Source organism: Saimiri boliviensis, chromosome 4, assembly GCF_048565385.1.
Source record: "Saimiri boliviensis isolate mSaiBol1 chromosome 4, mSaiBol1.pri, whole genome shotgun sequence".
Taxonomy (NCBI): Eukaryota; Metazoa; Chordata; class Mammalia; order Primates; family Cebidae; genus Saimiri; species Saimiri boliviensis.
The window spans coordinates 31,604,640-31,619,416 of record NC_133452.1 but is presented as its reverse complement, the minus strand read 5'-3'; the positions used below and the strand labels follow the sequence as shown (position 1 = coordinate 31,619,416).

General features: G+C 39.0%; 1 protein-coding gene across 2 annotated transcripts in view; it reads left to right on the top strand.

Annotated features, from left to right (window-relative positions):
• ARFGEF3 (ARFGEF family member 3) overlaps positions 1–14,777 on the top strand; it is a 174,178-nt gene that overhangs the window by 35,652 nt on the left and 123,749 nt on the right. For both annotated transcript variants that reach the window (XM_003926873.4, XM_010337561.3), the window contains 2 exons: positions 9,491–9,572; positions 12,291–12,422. In XM_003926873.4, the coding sequence (XP_003926922.4) occupies positions 9,491–9,572; positions 12,291–12,422 (214 nt within the window). The remainder of the gene's footprint in view (positions 1–9,490; positions 9,573–12,290; positions 12,423–14,777) is intronic.

Genomic DNA, 14,777 nt, shown 5'->3' with positions numbered 1-14,777 from the left:
TCACTGACAGAAACACTGTCGTGCGGCACATGACTGTATTGGCCCCTCCTTACTGAGTGGTTGTGAGAGTTAGTGGGATCATGTGTCTGAGCTCTTAGCCTGGTGACTGGCATGCTGGAGGTTTTAATAATGGCACTTCCGTGACTCAGCTGCCACTCTACTTACATCAGTCAAGCTTACAAAATATTTTCTTCAGATTACGCAAGTATACTCTGGAGTTATTATATTAAAATTGGTACAAATGGAAAGTATAAAAAAAATTCTCCGATGCCACTATCTGGAAATACCCACTGCCAGCAGTGAGCTGAGCTCTTTCTTAAATAATGCCCTAATTGATTTGCATTGCTATATGTTAATGTTCATTTTTTTCGGCGTGTTTGGATTTTTCATGTGCTTTTTATAAGAAAATCGTGGACAATAAATGTTGGTATCCTGAGGTAAAGTATGGGCATAACCATTTTATATGATTTAGAATGATTTCTACTAGATTGAATCATATGAAATTGCCAATATTCAACCTCTTCTGACCTACACAAATGCCAATTTCATATGCTCAACTTAATAATTGCAATAGGCTTGCTAAAAAACCTTGAAAGCCTGCAGAAGAAAAGGAATTTTATGTTCACAGCTATATCCCTAGGGCCTGAAACAGTGCCGGAAGGGTGAATCCAATCTTTGTTTTGAAATAGAAAAGGATTGATACTGATAAAAATAATTTCATTAAAATAGAAATGAAATGGAAACATTTTAACGGCGCTATAGAGAAAATCAATTAAGGAATCAGTGTAGTTCCAGTTGGCTCAATGGAATTGGCTCTGGCAAAAGCTTAATCAATGAAAATTCATCAGTGTTGGTGTAAACTGTTTAAATTTACAGGATCCATATTCATTAGCATGAATACTAACAACCTGATTGTCAAACAGTGAGGGTGGAAAACCTTTCATATGCAAATTAGGAAACATCTTGACTACCGGGAAAGGTGTTGGCTGTGGCTTGAACTCAGCAGCTAGTTCCAAAGCCAATTTTTTCCCACATATCCAAACTGCGTACACCTTCTCATAACTATACACCAACTGTCAACATAATGCATTGCTTCATGGACTATCACTCGAAATAAGAGTTCACATTACTTGTTTGATGCCTGGCCCCACTCTTAACATAGTGGACCTTTGAATTGCCACTTTAAAGCAATGAGCCCTACACATAGTCGGTGGGAGCTGGCTATCCACATAGGCGTTGTGGTGTAGGCTTGACACAGATTATCGAAACAAATCGTCTAGCCTAGGCACAGTAGCGCATGCTTGTAATCACAGCACTTTGGAAGGCTGAGGCAGGAGGATTGTTTGAGGCCAGGAGTTTGAGACCAGCCTAGGCAACATAGCAAAACCCTGTGTCTATTTAATATTTTTAAAAAAGAAAAGGGATGGTGTAAGTCTGAATAACGTTCTGTCATTTGCAAACATATGACCTTGGACAGGTAATCTAATCTCTCTTAGTTTTAGTTTGGTTGATAATTAAATGTTTACCTTCAGAAGTTATGTGTAGCATGTTACCCTGCATAGCCAAGCCACATCTAAGCCATTTCAACCATAGCTATGATTATGATGTGAAGAAATTCAGAAAGTTTTTTGATAAATAGCTTAGGTCACAGAATCCTAGAATTTTAGGGTATAAGCAGACCTCAGAAATGTAAGATACCTTTATGCTTCTCCTCCCCCAAGGCATCAAAGAGGAATTGTCCTAACATTCGGGAATGTATTTGGTGTTACTTAAAGTTCACGTTTTCACAATATTGCTTCTACCCATCCATGAGCGTGGGATGTGTTTCCATTTGTTTGTGTCATCTGTGATTTCTTTCAGCAGTGTTTTGTAGTTTTCCTTGTAGAGGTCTTTCGACTCCTTTGTTAGGTATATTCCTAAGTATTTTATGTTTCTGCAGCTATTGTAAAAGGGATTGAGTTCTCAATTTGATTCTCCGCTTGGTCGATGTTTGTATATGGAAGAGCTACTGATTTGTGTACATTAATCTTGTATCTGGAAACTGCTGAATTCTTTTATCAGTTCTAGGAGCTTTCTGGAGGAGTCCTTAGGGTTTTGAAGGTAAATGATAATATCGTCAGCAAACAGGGACAGTTTGACTTCCTGTTTACTTGCATCCAAATGCAAATCATCTTGCCTGATTGCTCTGGCTTGGACTTCCAGTACTGTGTTGAAGAGGAGTGGTGAGAGTGGGCATCCTTATCTTGTTCCCATTCTCAGAGGGAATGCTTTCAACTTTTCCCATTCGGTCTTATGTTGGCTGTGGGTTTGTCATAGACAGCTTTTATTACATTAAGTTGTGTCCCCTATATGCCAGTTTTGCTTAGGGTTTTAATCATAAAGGGATGCAGGATTTTGTTGAATGTTTTTTCTGCATCTATTGAGATGATCATGTGATTTTGCTTTTAATTCTGTTTATGTGGGATATCACATTTATTGATTTGTGTATGTTAAATAATCCCTGTATCGCTGGTATGAAACCCACTTGATCATTACCATACTGCCAAAAACAGTCTACAAATTCAACACAGTCCCCATCAAAATACCACTACCATTCTTCACAGAATTAGAAAAAACAATTCTAAAATTCGTATGGAACCAAAAAGAACAAATGTGGAGGTATCACACTACCTGATTTCAAACTACGCTGTAAGGCCATAGTCACCAAAACAGTGTGGTATTGGTATAAAAATAGGCACATAGACCAATGGAACAGAATAGAGAACCCAGAAATAAACCCAAGTAATTACAGCCAACTGATCTTTAACAAAACCAACAAAAACATAAAGTGGGGAAAGGGCACCCTTTTCAACAAATGGTGCTGGGATAATTGGATAGCCACATGTAGGAGAATGAAATTGGATCCTCGTCTCTTACCTTATACAAAAATCAACTCAAGATGGATTAAGGACTTAAACCTAAGACCTAAAACTATAAAAATTCTAGAAGATAACATGAAAAAACCCTTCTAGACATTGGCTTAGGCAAGGATTTCATGGCCAGAACCCCAAAAGCAAATGCAATAAAAACAAAGATAAATACATGGTACCTAATTAAAGAGCTTTTGCACGGCAAAAGGAGCAGTCAGCAGAGTAAACAGACAACCCACAGAATGGGAGAAAATCTTCACAATCTATACACCTGACAAAGGACTGACATCCAGAATCTACAATGAGCTGAAACAAATCAGTAAGAAAAAAAACCAGTCCCATAAAAAAGTGGGCTAAGGACATGAATAGACAATTTTCAAAAGAAGAGCTATACAAATGGCCAACAAACATGAAAAAATGCTCAACATCACTAATGATGAGGGAAATGCAAATCAAAACCACAATGTGATTCCACCTTCCTCCTGCAAGAATGGCCATAATCAAAAAAAATCAAAAAACAGTACATGTTTTTTATGGATGTGGTGATCAGGGAACACTTCTACATTGCTGGTGGAACCTTAAACTAGTATAGCCACTGTGGAAACCAGTACGGAGATTCCTTGAACTAAAAGTAGAATTACCATTTGATCCAATTATCTCACCACTGGGTCTCTACCCAGAGGAAAGTAAGTCTTTATTCGAAAAAGATACTTGCACATGCATGTTTATAGCAGCTCAATTCCCAACTGCAAAATGGTGGAACCAACCCAAATGCCCATCAATCAACAAGTGGATAAAGAAACTGTGATATATGTATGGATATCTATCTATCTATCTATCTATATATATCACAGTTATATATATATATATATATATATATATATATATACACACACACATATACACACATACATATATGATGGATATATATATACATATATGATGGAATATATTTATATGTATGTATGTGCATATATATGATGGAATACTACTCATAAAAAGGAATGAATTCACAGCATTTGCAATGACCTTGATGAGGTCAGAGACTATTATTCTAAGTGAAGTAACTGTTTAATGGAAAACAATATTGTATGTTCTCACTGGTATGTGGGAGCTAAGCTATGAGGACGAAAAGGCATAAGAATTATATAATGGACTTTGGGGTACTTGGAGGGAAAGGTGGGAGGGGGGCAAGGGATAAAAGACTACAAATATGGTGCAGTGTCTACTGCTTGGGTGTTGGGTGCACCAGGATCTCATAGATCACCACTGAAGAACTTGCTTATGTAACTACATACCACCTGTACCCTAATAACTTATGGAAATTTTTTTTTTCAAAAGTTCACGTTTGTGCTTGTATTGAAAGATAATTATTAGTAAATCCTAACTCTTCCTTTGTTCACCTGTTTTAACTTCCCTCTGTCCACTGTTACCTGTCAGCCTAATAAAGCTGGTCTGTTAACCATGACAGTGCGGTTAAGGAAGTGGGTTGAGTCTCACTGACATGACCAGATACAGCATCACAGTGCAGATGATACCTTCCTCAAGCATATGCAGCACCACTATTCTTCTTTAAGAAATAATGGCATGGCAGGACACGAAACCTGGGGACACTGCCTTTAATTAAGCAAGAACAAATTTTCATGTGCCCGTGCATAAAAAATAATCACTTAATGTAATCGAATGTTGGTTTTTGCTATTCCTTTTTCCCATGAGGCAGCATCTAGAAAGATCAAAAGATGATTTATTCCAATACAGTGTGTGCAAAGGGGATTATTCCAATACAGTGTGTGCCATGTTGCATTTTCATTATAAATTATAAATTTCATTATAATATTTATTCATTATAAATTTCATCCTGAGACCCAATTAACAGGCCTGCTTCCTCTTTCATTAGAATCACTTTTAGAAAAAAATGAAGGTAGGAGGGTTCTTAGGATATCACAGAGGAAGCAGCAAAATTAGTTCTGCCCTATGAATTTCCTTCTTTTGCACATGGGTTCATTTCCAATTGCAGTCAGGATCTGAGGCCTGTGATACTCTAGGGGGCTGCTAGGTCTGAGGGGATAAGAAGCCTTCGATACAGATTGTTCTTTTTTTTTTTTTTTTGAGACGGAGTTTCGCTCTTGTTACCCAGGCTGGAGTGCAATGGCGCGATCTCGGCTCACCGCAACCTCCGCCTCCTGGGTTCAGGCAATTCTCCTGCCTCAGCCTCCTGAGTAGCTAGGATTGCAGGCACGAGCCACCATGCCCAGCTAATTTTTGGTATTTTTAGTAGAGACGGGGTTTCACCATGTAGACCAGGATGGTCTCGATCTCTCGACCTCGTGATCCACCCGCCTCCGCCTCCCAAAGTGCTGGGATTACAGGCTTGAGCCACCGCGCCCAGCTACAGATTATTCTTGTCCTATCAATTGTGTGTTACTACTACAGTAAATCATTCTTATTCACATTTATTTATTTATTTTTGAGATGGAGTCTCACTCCATTGCCCAAGCTGGAGTGCCGTGGCTTGATCTCAGCTCACTGCAACCTCCACCTCCCACATTGAAGCGATTCTCCTGCCTCAGCCTAAGTAGCTGGAATTACAAGCACGTGCCACCACACCCAGCTAATTTTTGTGTTTTTAGTACATAGAGGGTTTCACCATGTTGGGCAGGCTGGTCTCAAACTCCTGACCTTGTGACCCACCTGGCCCAGCCTCCTAAAGTGCTGGATTACAGGCGTGAGCCACTCCACCCAGCCTCACATTTATTTTGGTTACTTATTTAAAAGCATTAGGCTGGTGGGTACACTTTTGTTCTTACTAGTAGTTACTACCAAAAAAAAAAAAAAAAAAAAAAAAAACCTTTTGTTATGCATTTCATTTTAAATATCTATTTGATCAAATATTGTTGTTGAAGATACAGTAAGAAGAAACTACTTTGCAGTAAAAAGCACTATTGACATTGTAGACATTTTCTTAAGCATTGTTCCTCAATTTCAATATAAAATGTTTATAGTAACCTACACCTACATATATATGCATATACCTATGGTGCACGCAAACACACGTGTGCGCGCGCGCACACACACACGAGAGCTACTCAGGGCTCAGTGTAGCATCTCTTCCAAGGCCGTCCTAGCAGAACCCCAGCCAGGTTGCACTGCCTTCTTATCTGATACAGACCTCGAATGTGGAGCAGAGTTCTTTCTCCCAAGGGCAAGGACTCCTAACTTGGGATCCATGTAGAGTTGAGGTTTGGGTACCTGTGGATTCCCTGAAATGATAGGTACCCTCCCCTGGGAAGAGGGTCCTTTGCCAGATTTTGTGTGTGTGTGTGTGTGTGTGTGTGTGTGTGTGTGTGTGTGTAAGAACTAAAATGAGTTAAGAAACACGTCTATTCTAGCCTTTCTCTCATCTTATGAGACCAAAGGAAGTTGAAAAGAACTTGTTCTTGGGAGTCAGATGAATTTAAGTTTGTTTCCAACACATGTTAACTGTGTGGCCTTGGACAGTTTCTGAACCTCAGTTTTCTCAAATTTAGAATAAGGGTAAGAAGGTTGTAGTGACAGTTAAGATGAGAGAAATAGTAAGTGCTAACTTTCTTTTTTCTCTCTTTGTCCCATGAATACTAATGAAAGCAGGTACCTGTTGTGAACTTGGTTCTTGCTGACCCTTCCCTAGCTCTCAGCATGCTGCCTGGCACTCAGGAGGCACTCAAATGTTGTTTGAATGGATGATTGGATGGATGGTTGAATGATGGAGTGCCTTGGTTTAATATCCAGATGAAGTCTTTGTCTGCAGTGATAGTTCCCCAAAGCATTTATTTTATAAGGGAGATCTTGTTGCTGTGCTTGCCTCTGCTATGACCTTCCTGGGACAGTTAGCTGCTGTCTTATGCAAAATCTTTCTGGATACATAAAAAGATTGATTTGCTTGTCCCATACTGAAGATCATGATCTGTGCTGGGCACTTTGTCTATATCAATGCTGGGCAAACTACAGCCTGTAGGCCAAGTCTGGCTTTTTGCCTGTTTTTGTATATAAAGTTTTATTAGCATATAATCATACTCATTGGTTTACTAATTGTCTGTTATTGCTTTTGTGCTTTAGCAGAGTTGGATAGTTAGGACAGAGACCGTTTGGAATGCCTGATCTAAAATATTTATTATGGGGCTCTCTACCAAAAAAGTTTGACAATCTCTGTTGCATATATCATCTTCATGTTATCTACATATTATACTCCAACTCTGCAGGATTGGTCTTAAAATGCCCTTTTTATGGATAAGGGAGCTAAGACCCACAGAGTTTAGTATCCCAATTGAGACTGCAAAACATATCAATGCTTAGCATTTGAATTCACATCTATGTGATTCCACAGTCTATGTTCTTTCTACTAAACACCCATATCTTTCAACTCAGACAAAACCTAGTTAAACCACCTTCCTCTACCAGTCCTGCCTGGTGACCATGGCTTGTATGGGAACAGTGCAGTGATGTCCCCTGGTGGTGGTGCAATCTGGAGATCCTGGCATTTGTCAGCAACCTGGCTTAGGTCAATGGTATGTCATGTGAATGTATAAGCAGGTGAGAGAGTGGAATAAGGATTTCAAGGGCTAATACTGCAAATGGCAGAGTAATATGGATAAGTGAATATATTGCTGCTTTCCAAGAGTCAACAGGTTGAGCATTTCCAAAAGGGTCCTTGCTGCTGGACATGGCATCCAATCTCAATGGGTACCCAATGTGTAATGTGTAAATTCTTGTACATTTTTAGCCCTTAGCTACTGGATAGATTTTCTCTTCCCTGGGCTATTAGGCTGTAAGACTTTTGGACTTCCATGCTTTTTCCCTTCTATTATGCCCTTTCATTGGCCAATCTGACTCCAAATCCAAGTTGAGCGTTCTTTCACAGTGGATTAAGCCTGGTGGAAATCTGATTGTTCCAAGGGTTTACAGATGAATTTCTGTGCTGCTTCTGTTAGCATAGCATCTGCCCATGGTTTCTACTTCCCACTCTACCTTCATGCCTCCATTTAATTTTTCTAAGCTCTTAAACTGGTTGTCGTTGAACAAAAGAAACAAAATTAGAAAAAAAAAAAAAGCTATTCCTGCACTAATTGACTACACCACAGTGTTTGCCTTATTGTCAGCTTGTCACAGTTATAACAGTGACAAAGTTACAGCCACCCAACTGTATGTAACACAGTTGGGTAAGTCAAAGGATGAATCTAATGAAAAATGGCTGTAGTGTTAATTGTCACCATAAAAATGAATATTGTAACATTGGGTTGATGAGGGGAAAGGTGAGGATTAGGAAGGCAAATATTTTTCCTGATAGTCTGTTTTTGTAGTCTGTGTGGCTGGCACATTAAAGAATGTGTGACTCTCACTTCATTGGTTGTGGAGCTGCTGGTAGCAGAATTTTATGGAAAAGCAGCAGAGCTGCAGAGTGGACGAGGGAAGTCAGAGCTGTAATTAACTTTGTGTTTCATTGTGTTCTATGACAGTAACCCTTAGTTCTCCAACGATGAAATCCTATAGTCTAATGCAGTAGCTTTCACACTCTAAAGTCAATGTATCTTTCAGTTTATGCTGAAAATATGAAACAGATAGGAATGGGGCTGCTCTGGTTTAAGTGAGGGCAGAGAAACCTGGTAAAATGAAGTCACATTTTTGTGCTAATGACACCATAGGGAAATAATGGGTTGATTAAAATTATTGGTCTGTTGTTTAATTATTTAGAGTAGATGCTTCTAACAGACATTTTTGTCTTTGTAACTCTTTTGGTTTATTCCTATTTCAAAGCCCTGTCATTTTGTTTGTTTTGTTTTTGTGTTTTTAAGCTTTAAAATATCCAAGTAGCTCTCCATGGTTTTTTGTTTGTTTTGGTTTTTGAGTGTTTTTTATTTTTTTAATTTTTGTCTCTCCCATGACACTAGATAATGTTGCATCCAGGCATCTCTCATCAGCCAATGCTGTTGATGGTTCATTTGTATTTCTGTCTTGGAAACATGTTTATTAAGAACCTGTCACAAAATCTACTTCTTGATGGAGACTATAGAGCAAATGTTAAATTTACAAATTATTGTTGAATACTTCCAGTTGGGGAGGAATTGACAAACTAATAGAATTTTGGTGTATATTGATGAGGCAGAATGCTGATGGTGATGTATATAATTTCCAGGTAAGGAAAAGGTAGAAGCAAGATATAGAAATCTACTTAATGGTGCTTCCTAGAGTTGTTCACCCAAGGTGTGCTGGGTGTGAGCACTGCTGTTAATTTGGGAAAGAACAAAGCAGGTTCACAGACTGGCTGGGGTCCCAATGTGTACTAATGAGTGTACCAGGTACTAATTAGTGAAGGTCATTGTGTTTGCCCTTCTTGTAGCTATACCAAGAAGGCAAAGGGTTGATGGGACATTTCCGCACAGCTTATTTGCAGTGTTTTCTCTTAAGCCCATGTGCATTTTTATTATTGGTTATAATTTTTGTGTATGTGTGTAGTGTCATTTGGGGGTGGATGTACATAAGGCTTATATCACTTGACTGCCAGCTTTGCTGAGCTCACATGTTGTCCTTATTTTTGTGTTTGCCAGGGAGAAATGCCTGCTGCCTCTCCAGTTGGCTTTGGAATCCAAGAATGTGAAGCTGGCCCAACATGCTTTGGCAGGGATGCAGGTATGGCTTTGACTGAATGCAATGGGATAATAGAAATTGACAGACCACTTTGGCATTGAATGGGCAAATAGTTAACATTTTAAATACTGGCTGTTTAAAGACTCAGACAGAAATTTGATTGGACTATGAAATAACCATAGAAAATGACAGGATTTTTGTATAGGCACCAGAATTTCTCTGTATACAGCATTATTTCATTGAACCTTTGTGATCAGACACTAATTCATAGGTACTTAGCTAAGCCCACACAAATATAGATTTTGTTCATACCAATTCAAATCCTTTATACATTCAACATCTAAGGTTCTATATAATAAAAATTGATGGTAAATTGGAAAGATTCTGTTTTGTTTTTTATTCCATAGTTAGATTGATGAGTGGATTACTATCTTTTATTTGCAGAGCAAGATTAGGAAGAAAAAGGAAATTTAATTGAATAAGAAAAGTCAGATTTGCTTGAATACATTTTTTGGGTTTGTGTTTTACACCAAACATAATGGGTCTAATTCTGGCAGTAAAAAGGTGATGACTATGTAAACACACAGACTTTTTAAAGCGGTTGGCCTCTAAGAGACAAGTGCTGTGAAGTTGAAGCCTGCGTAGGTTTGTTCAGTGTCGCCATGGATAAACCGTGGTGGCATCTGTCAGATGTCTTCGTGTCACTATGAACTACTTCATAGTTAGCTTTTTGAGTTCAGAAATGTTCCTAATGCTTTTTAAGAGACAAAACTTATGAAATAGAAACAGCTCTTTTTCCCCCAGCAGATTGGAATTAGATAATGTATATTTTAATACACAGCAACATTTGAATCTTTTAAACTTTATGAATAATGTTATTTAAATAAAGCTTTTGCTTTTCTCCAGGGTCATTGGGCCAACCATAAACATGGATGAGAATGTGTTTTGATCTGTCGCTTTTGTTCTTTTTTCTCTAGTATTGTGTAGATTTTCCATTTAGCTTCTCTCTCTCTTTTTTTCTTTAACCGTGGAATATTCTAAATTGCAGTGCCATGTTTTCATGGGCTTACTGAATCTTATTAACTTAAGCAACTCGGTGGGCTGTGAGTCTTCCTTTTACCACCCCCTGCTGCCTCCTAACTTTAGGCACATTTTTAGAGCTTCTCAGTTTTTATCACTTTAAGTAAAAAATAAATTGTATGTAAACTCTAATTCTGGGCTTTCTTGGGTATATCACATGATTTTGAAAAAAAAAAACCTTTTGAAAGAATATAGGCAAAATTTCAGGTAGGCTTAAAAAGGTTTGAAATATATTTTAAAAATCTTTAGTGGCATGAAGGTAAAAGAGGGAGTCATTACACTGGATGAATCAGAATTCTCAAAGTTCTCCACAGGCTGCAACTCGAAGCCACTTTGGAAAAGAATAAACTGAATAGGGATAAACATTAAGGACTATACTGGGATCTTATTGCACCAAGACATCATGGATGAAAACAGCTTAATTGCTGTCCTTATGAATGAGAATTAGGGGTTTCAAGGTGAGTCAGCATAGAATGTGCTATGACAACCAACTAAGCTCATTTGACCTGAGAATGTGATCCAAGTTAGGTATCACTTGTTAATATCGACCACTCTTGAGGCCACATTCTAAGCAGAAGAACACAAGTGAAACCTTATTTGGCAGAGAACATTCGGAGGAGCCTGAGGAGGTTTAGTGTGGAGAAGACAAGATTTGGGTGGACTTGATAGCTGGTTTCAGATATTTTAGAAGCTTAATCCGTGTGTCTCTAGGGGAAGATGAGGGAGTAGAAGTTGTGGGCAGGTGGGTTTTGATACAATCTGAAAAAGAATTTTATGAAAATGAGAAAGAGAAATAGAAAAAGCCTATCCTGTGAGGTGGACTCCTGGGAGTCCTTGTGAAAATGAAAGTCTTCTTGTTTAGGTTTTTAGGATGCATTTTCTGATGGAAATACATTAAGATTTCTGGATTTCTAAATAATTCCTGGATAAATGATAGCTCACATTAGAAAGTTAAAAGATAAAAACCTGAAAAATGAACTTGTTGTCTACAGGACCTTCTTTCCTGTGATGAAGCCACATTTAGAAAGTGTATGTGTGTGCATGACTATTGGGCAGAGCTTGATTCCTCTCAGCAGGAACATTCTTCAGCCTCACCACCTAAATACCCTATATGGCAAGCACATTAGAGTTTTATTTGAGGAAATTTAGAATGAATAATCCAATAGCAGGAAAAGGTCTTTGCCAAAAACCATCTGCATTTTTTTTTTTTTTTTTTTTTTTTTTTTTGAGACAGAGTCTTGCTCTGTCACCCAGGCTAGAGTGCAGTAGCACGATCTGGACTCACTGCAACCTCCATGCCCCTCCCCCTGGCCCAGGTTCAAGCAATTCTTCCGCCTCAACCTCCCAAGTAGCTGAGATTACAGGCACCCACCACCACCCCCAGCGTATTTTTGTGTTTTTAGTAGAGATGGGGTTTTACCCTGTTGGCCAGGATGATCTCGAACTCCTGACCTCATGATCCACCCACCTTGGCCTCCCAGAATGCTGGGATTACAGATATAAGCCACCGAACCCAGTCGAATTTTTCTTTTTAATGGCACATAGCATGAGTTCTTTCCTAATAGCCTCCAGCTACACGCCCCCCCCAGTAAGACTGATCATCAATCCATAATAAGATACAACCAAATAAGGAAGCAGGGAAGAGCCTATCTGTGATCACTGCCTTGTGCCTCTTTACAGAAGCTTCTGTCGGAAGAGAGGTTTGTATCCATGGAAACAGACTCTGATGAGAAGCAGCTGCTCAATCAGATCCTGAATGCCGTGAAAGTGACGCCTTCGCTCAACGAGGACCTGCAGGTGGAAGTGATGAAGGTTGGTTTGACGTGATCACCAGTGTGCGTCACTGGGACAGGAACACATTCTGATCCCCTGTACTTGTTATCTGAAAATGCCTCTGTGTTGTGGTCATGCTAGCTCATCTTTCATTCCGAACAATGGTTGTTATTCTTGCTCATGGTCCCCTTAAATTACTCTGATGGTTTAACATCAAAAAGGGACAAATTTCCTTAAATTTGTGACATTTTGAACTCATTCTGCATTAAAGGCTGTTAGTATATTTGTAACCTTTTAAGAGAATGTATGTGAGTAGTTCCAGTGTAGGGTAGATCTGATCATTCTGGGTAGTCTGCCTACTTGCATATGTTAAAGCAATAATGATGATAATATTTTGATATATACTGAGATTTCAGAATGGTCAGGTTAGGGGGAGAAAGACCACAGTTGGGAGGCATATAAGAATCACATCTTTTTTTTCCTTCAGGTTATGTGAAACTTATCTCCCTCAGTCCAATTACCACCTTCCCATTATGATAGCATCTCTCCCTCCTGCTTTCCCTTTTAAGAATCGTCATGATTGGGGGTCCCGTATGCTGACCAGAGTGTGTCATATTCTCTGAGTGAATGGTGAGTTAGACAGAAAAGGAGAGAGCCTCTGCCCTGTAACAGCACCTTGGTCATGGTAACACAGCAGGAACCAACAAGAAAGCTTTTAATAATGCATTCTGTCCTTTTCCTCCCTAGAGGAACATATGTTGACGAATATTCAGGAATAGTTGGTGTCATCCAGGGGTGGATTTCTTCCTGCAAGTGCACTGAAGGATTTTTTTTCTTGGATGAGATACATAACTTCTCCTGGTTTCAGTTTCTCCATGCAGAAAAGATTGACTGGAGTTATGACATTTTCCTGATGCCCTGGGCCTCACCCTTACCCTGTTGGTGGGTAGTTCAGGGTGATGATTAAGAGTTCAAACTCTGAAACAAGTCTGGGTTTGAATTCTTATTCTTCTGCCTCCTAGCAGAATGTCCTTGGAGAGATGCCTTAGTCACTCTACCTTGATTTCCTTGTTTGTAAAATGGGGGCAATAGTAGTACCTACTGAATAAGATTGTTTTGAGAATGAAATAAGGTGACATTTTAAAAAAACATAGCACAGTATCTGGCACAAAGCTAGTGCTTTAGAACTGTTATATATCACTGCTGGTACCACTGCTGCTTCTGCTGCTGAGTCAGAATCTCAGTGGATGGGACTAGGAAGGTGCAGCTTTCACTAGCATCCCAAGTGATTCCTAAACACAGTGAATATTGATGATGCCTGAGCTGGCTGATCTTGAGGATCTCATTCATCTTTAACTCTCTATGATTCTGGAATGTACAGTTTTACCTTATCCTTTAAGTTTGGCAGCTGGCATTCTTAGGCACCGCAGAGTGACCCCCTCTAGCTTTGTTTTACTTCACTATCTCTGTGCCACTCTTGAAAAACAGGCGAGGCCAACTGCCAAGCTAGTCACTTCTGTAACTTCCAAGTGCAACCTGTGAATCTTTCTTCTGCTATTAGGTCTCCAAATACTGGAGAGTGAGCTTTGGTGTCATACTAAGAGACACAACTCACAGATTATATATTATTCTGGAAATTCTGCCAGGAATAGTTTTTGTGGAATACAGAGATTTGTGTTAAAAATTAAAATGAGGAAGTACCCATTCTTCTAGGAGCTATGCACAAGCAGAATGTTTAATGGTTATGTCAACAGTAGCACCTGTTTTGAAAACTTATACTTGCTTTCTGATTCCATCCAGCCCAGCAGTGCCTTCTGCTAACCTTGCTGAGGATAGGAGCTGACACAGGTTAACTCTACCAGAAATCATGGAAAGGCTATTTTAATGGACTCTCCAATGACACTATTATAAACCTTAGTACTTTTAGTTAATGTCTGGGAAGAAAATCAGACACTGTCAGAAAAAAGAAAAATAATAAATCAGTCTTTACAGTAAAATTTCCAAAATGCTTAGAAAGATAAGGGCCTTTGTTACATGCTATAATATTTTTAATTGATAGATATCGTAGTATGCTTTATTATGTACAGCGTGATTTTGAAGTATGTATACATTGTGGAATGGTTAAATCTAGCTAATTAACAAATGCATTACATCATTTTTGTGGTGAGAGCACATAACAGCCACTGTTTGTTTTTCAAGAATATATTGTAACTGGGCATTTGACTCATGCATGTAATCTCAGCACTTGGGAGGCCAAAGTAGGGGAATGGCTTGAGCCCAGGAGTTTGAGACCAGCCTGGGCAACATGGCAAAACCGTATCTCTACAGAAAATTACAAAAATTAGCAGGACATGCTGGTGTGTGTCTGTAGTCCAGCTGCTTGGGATACTGAGG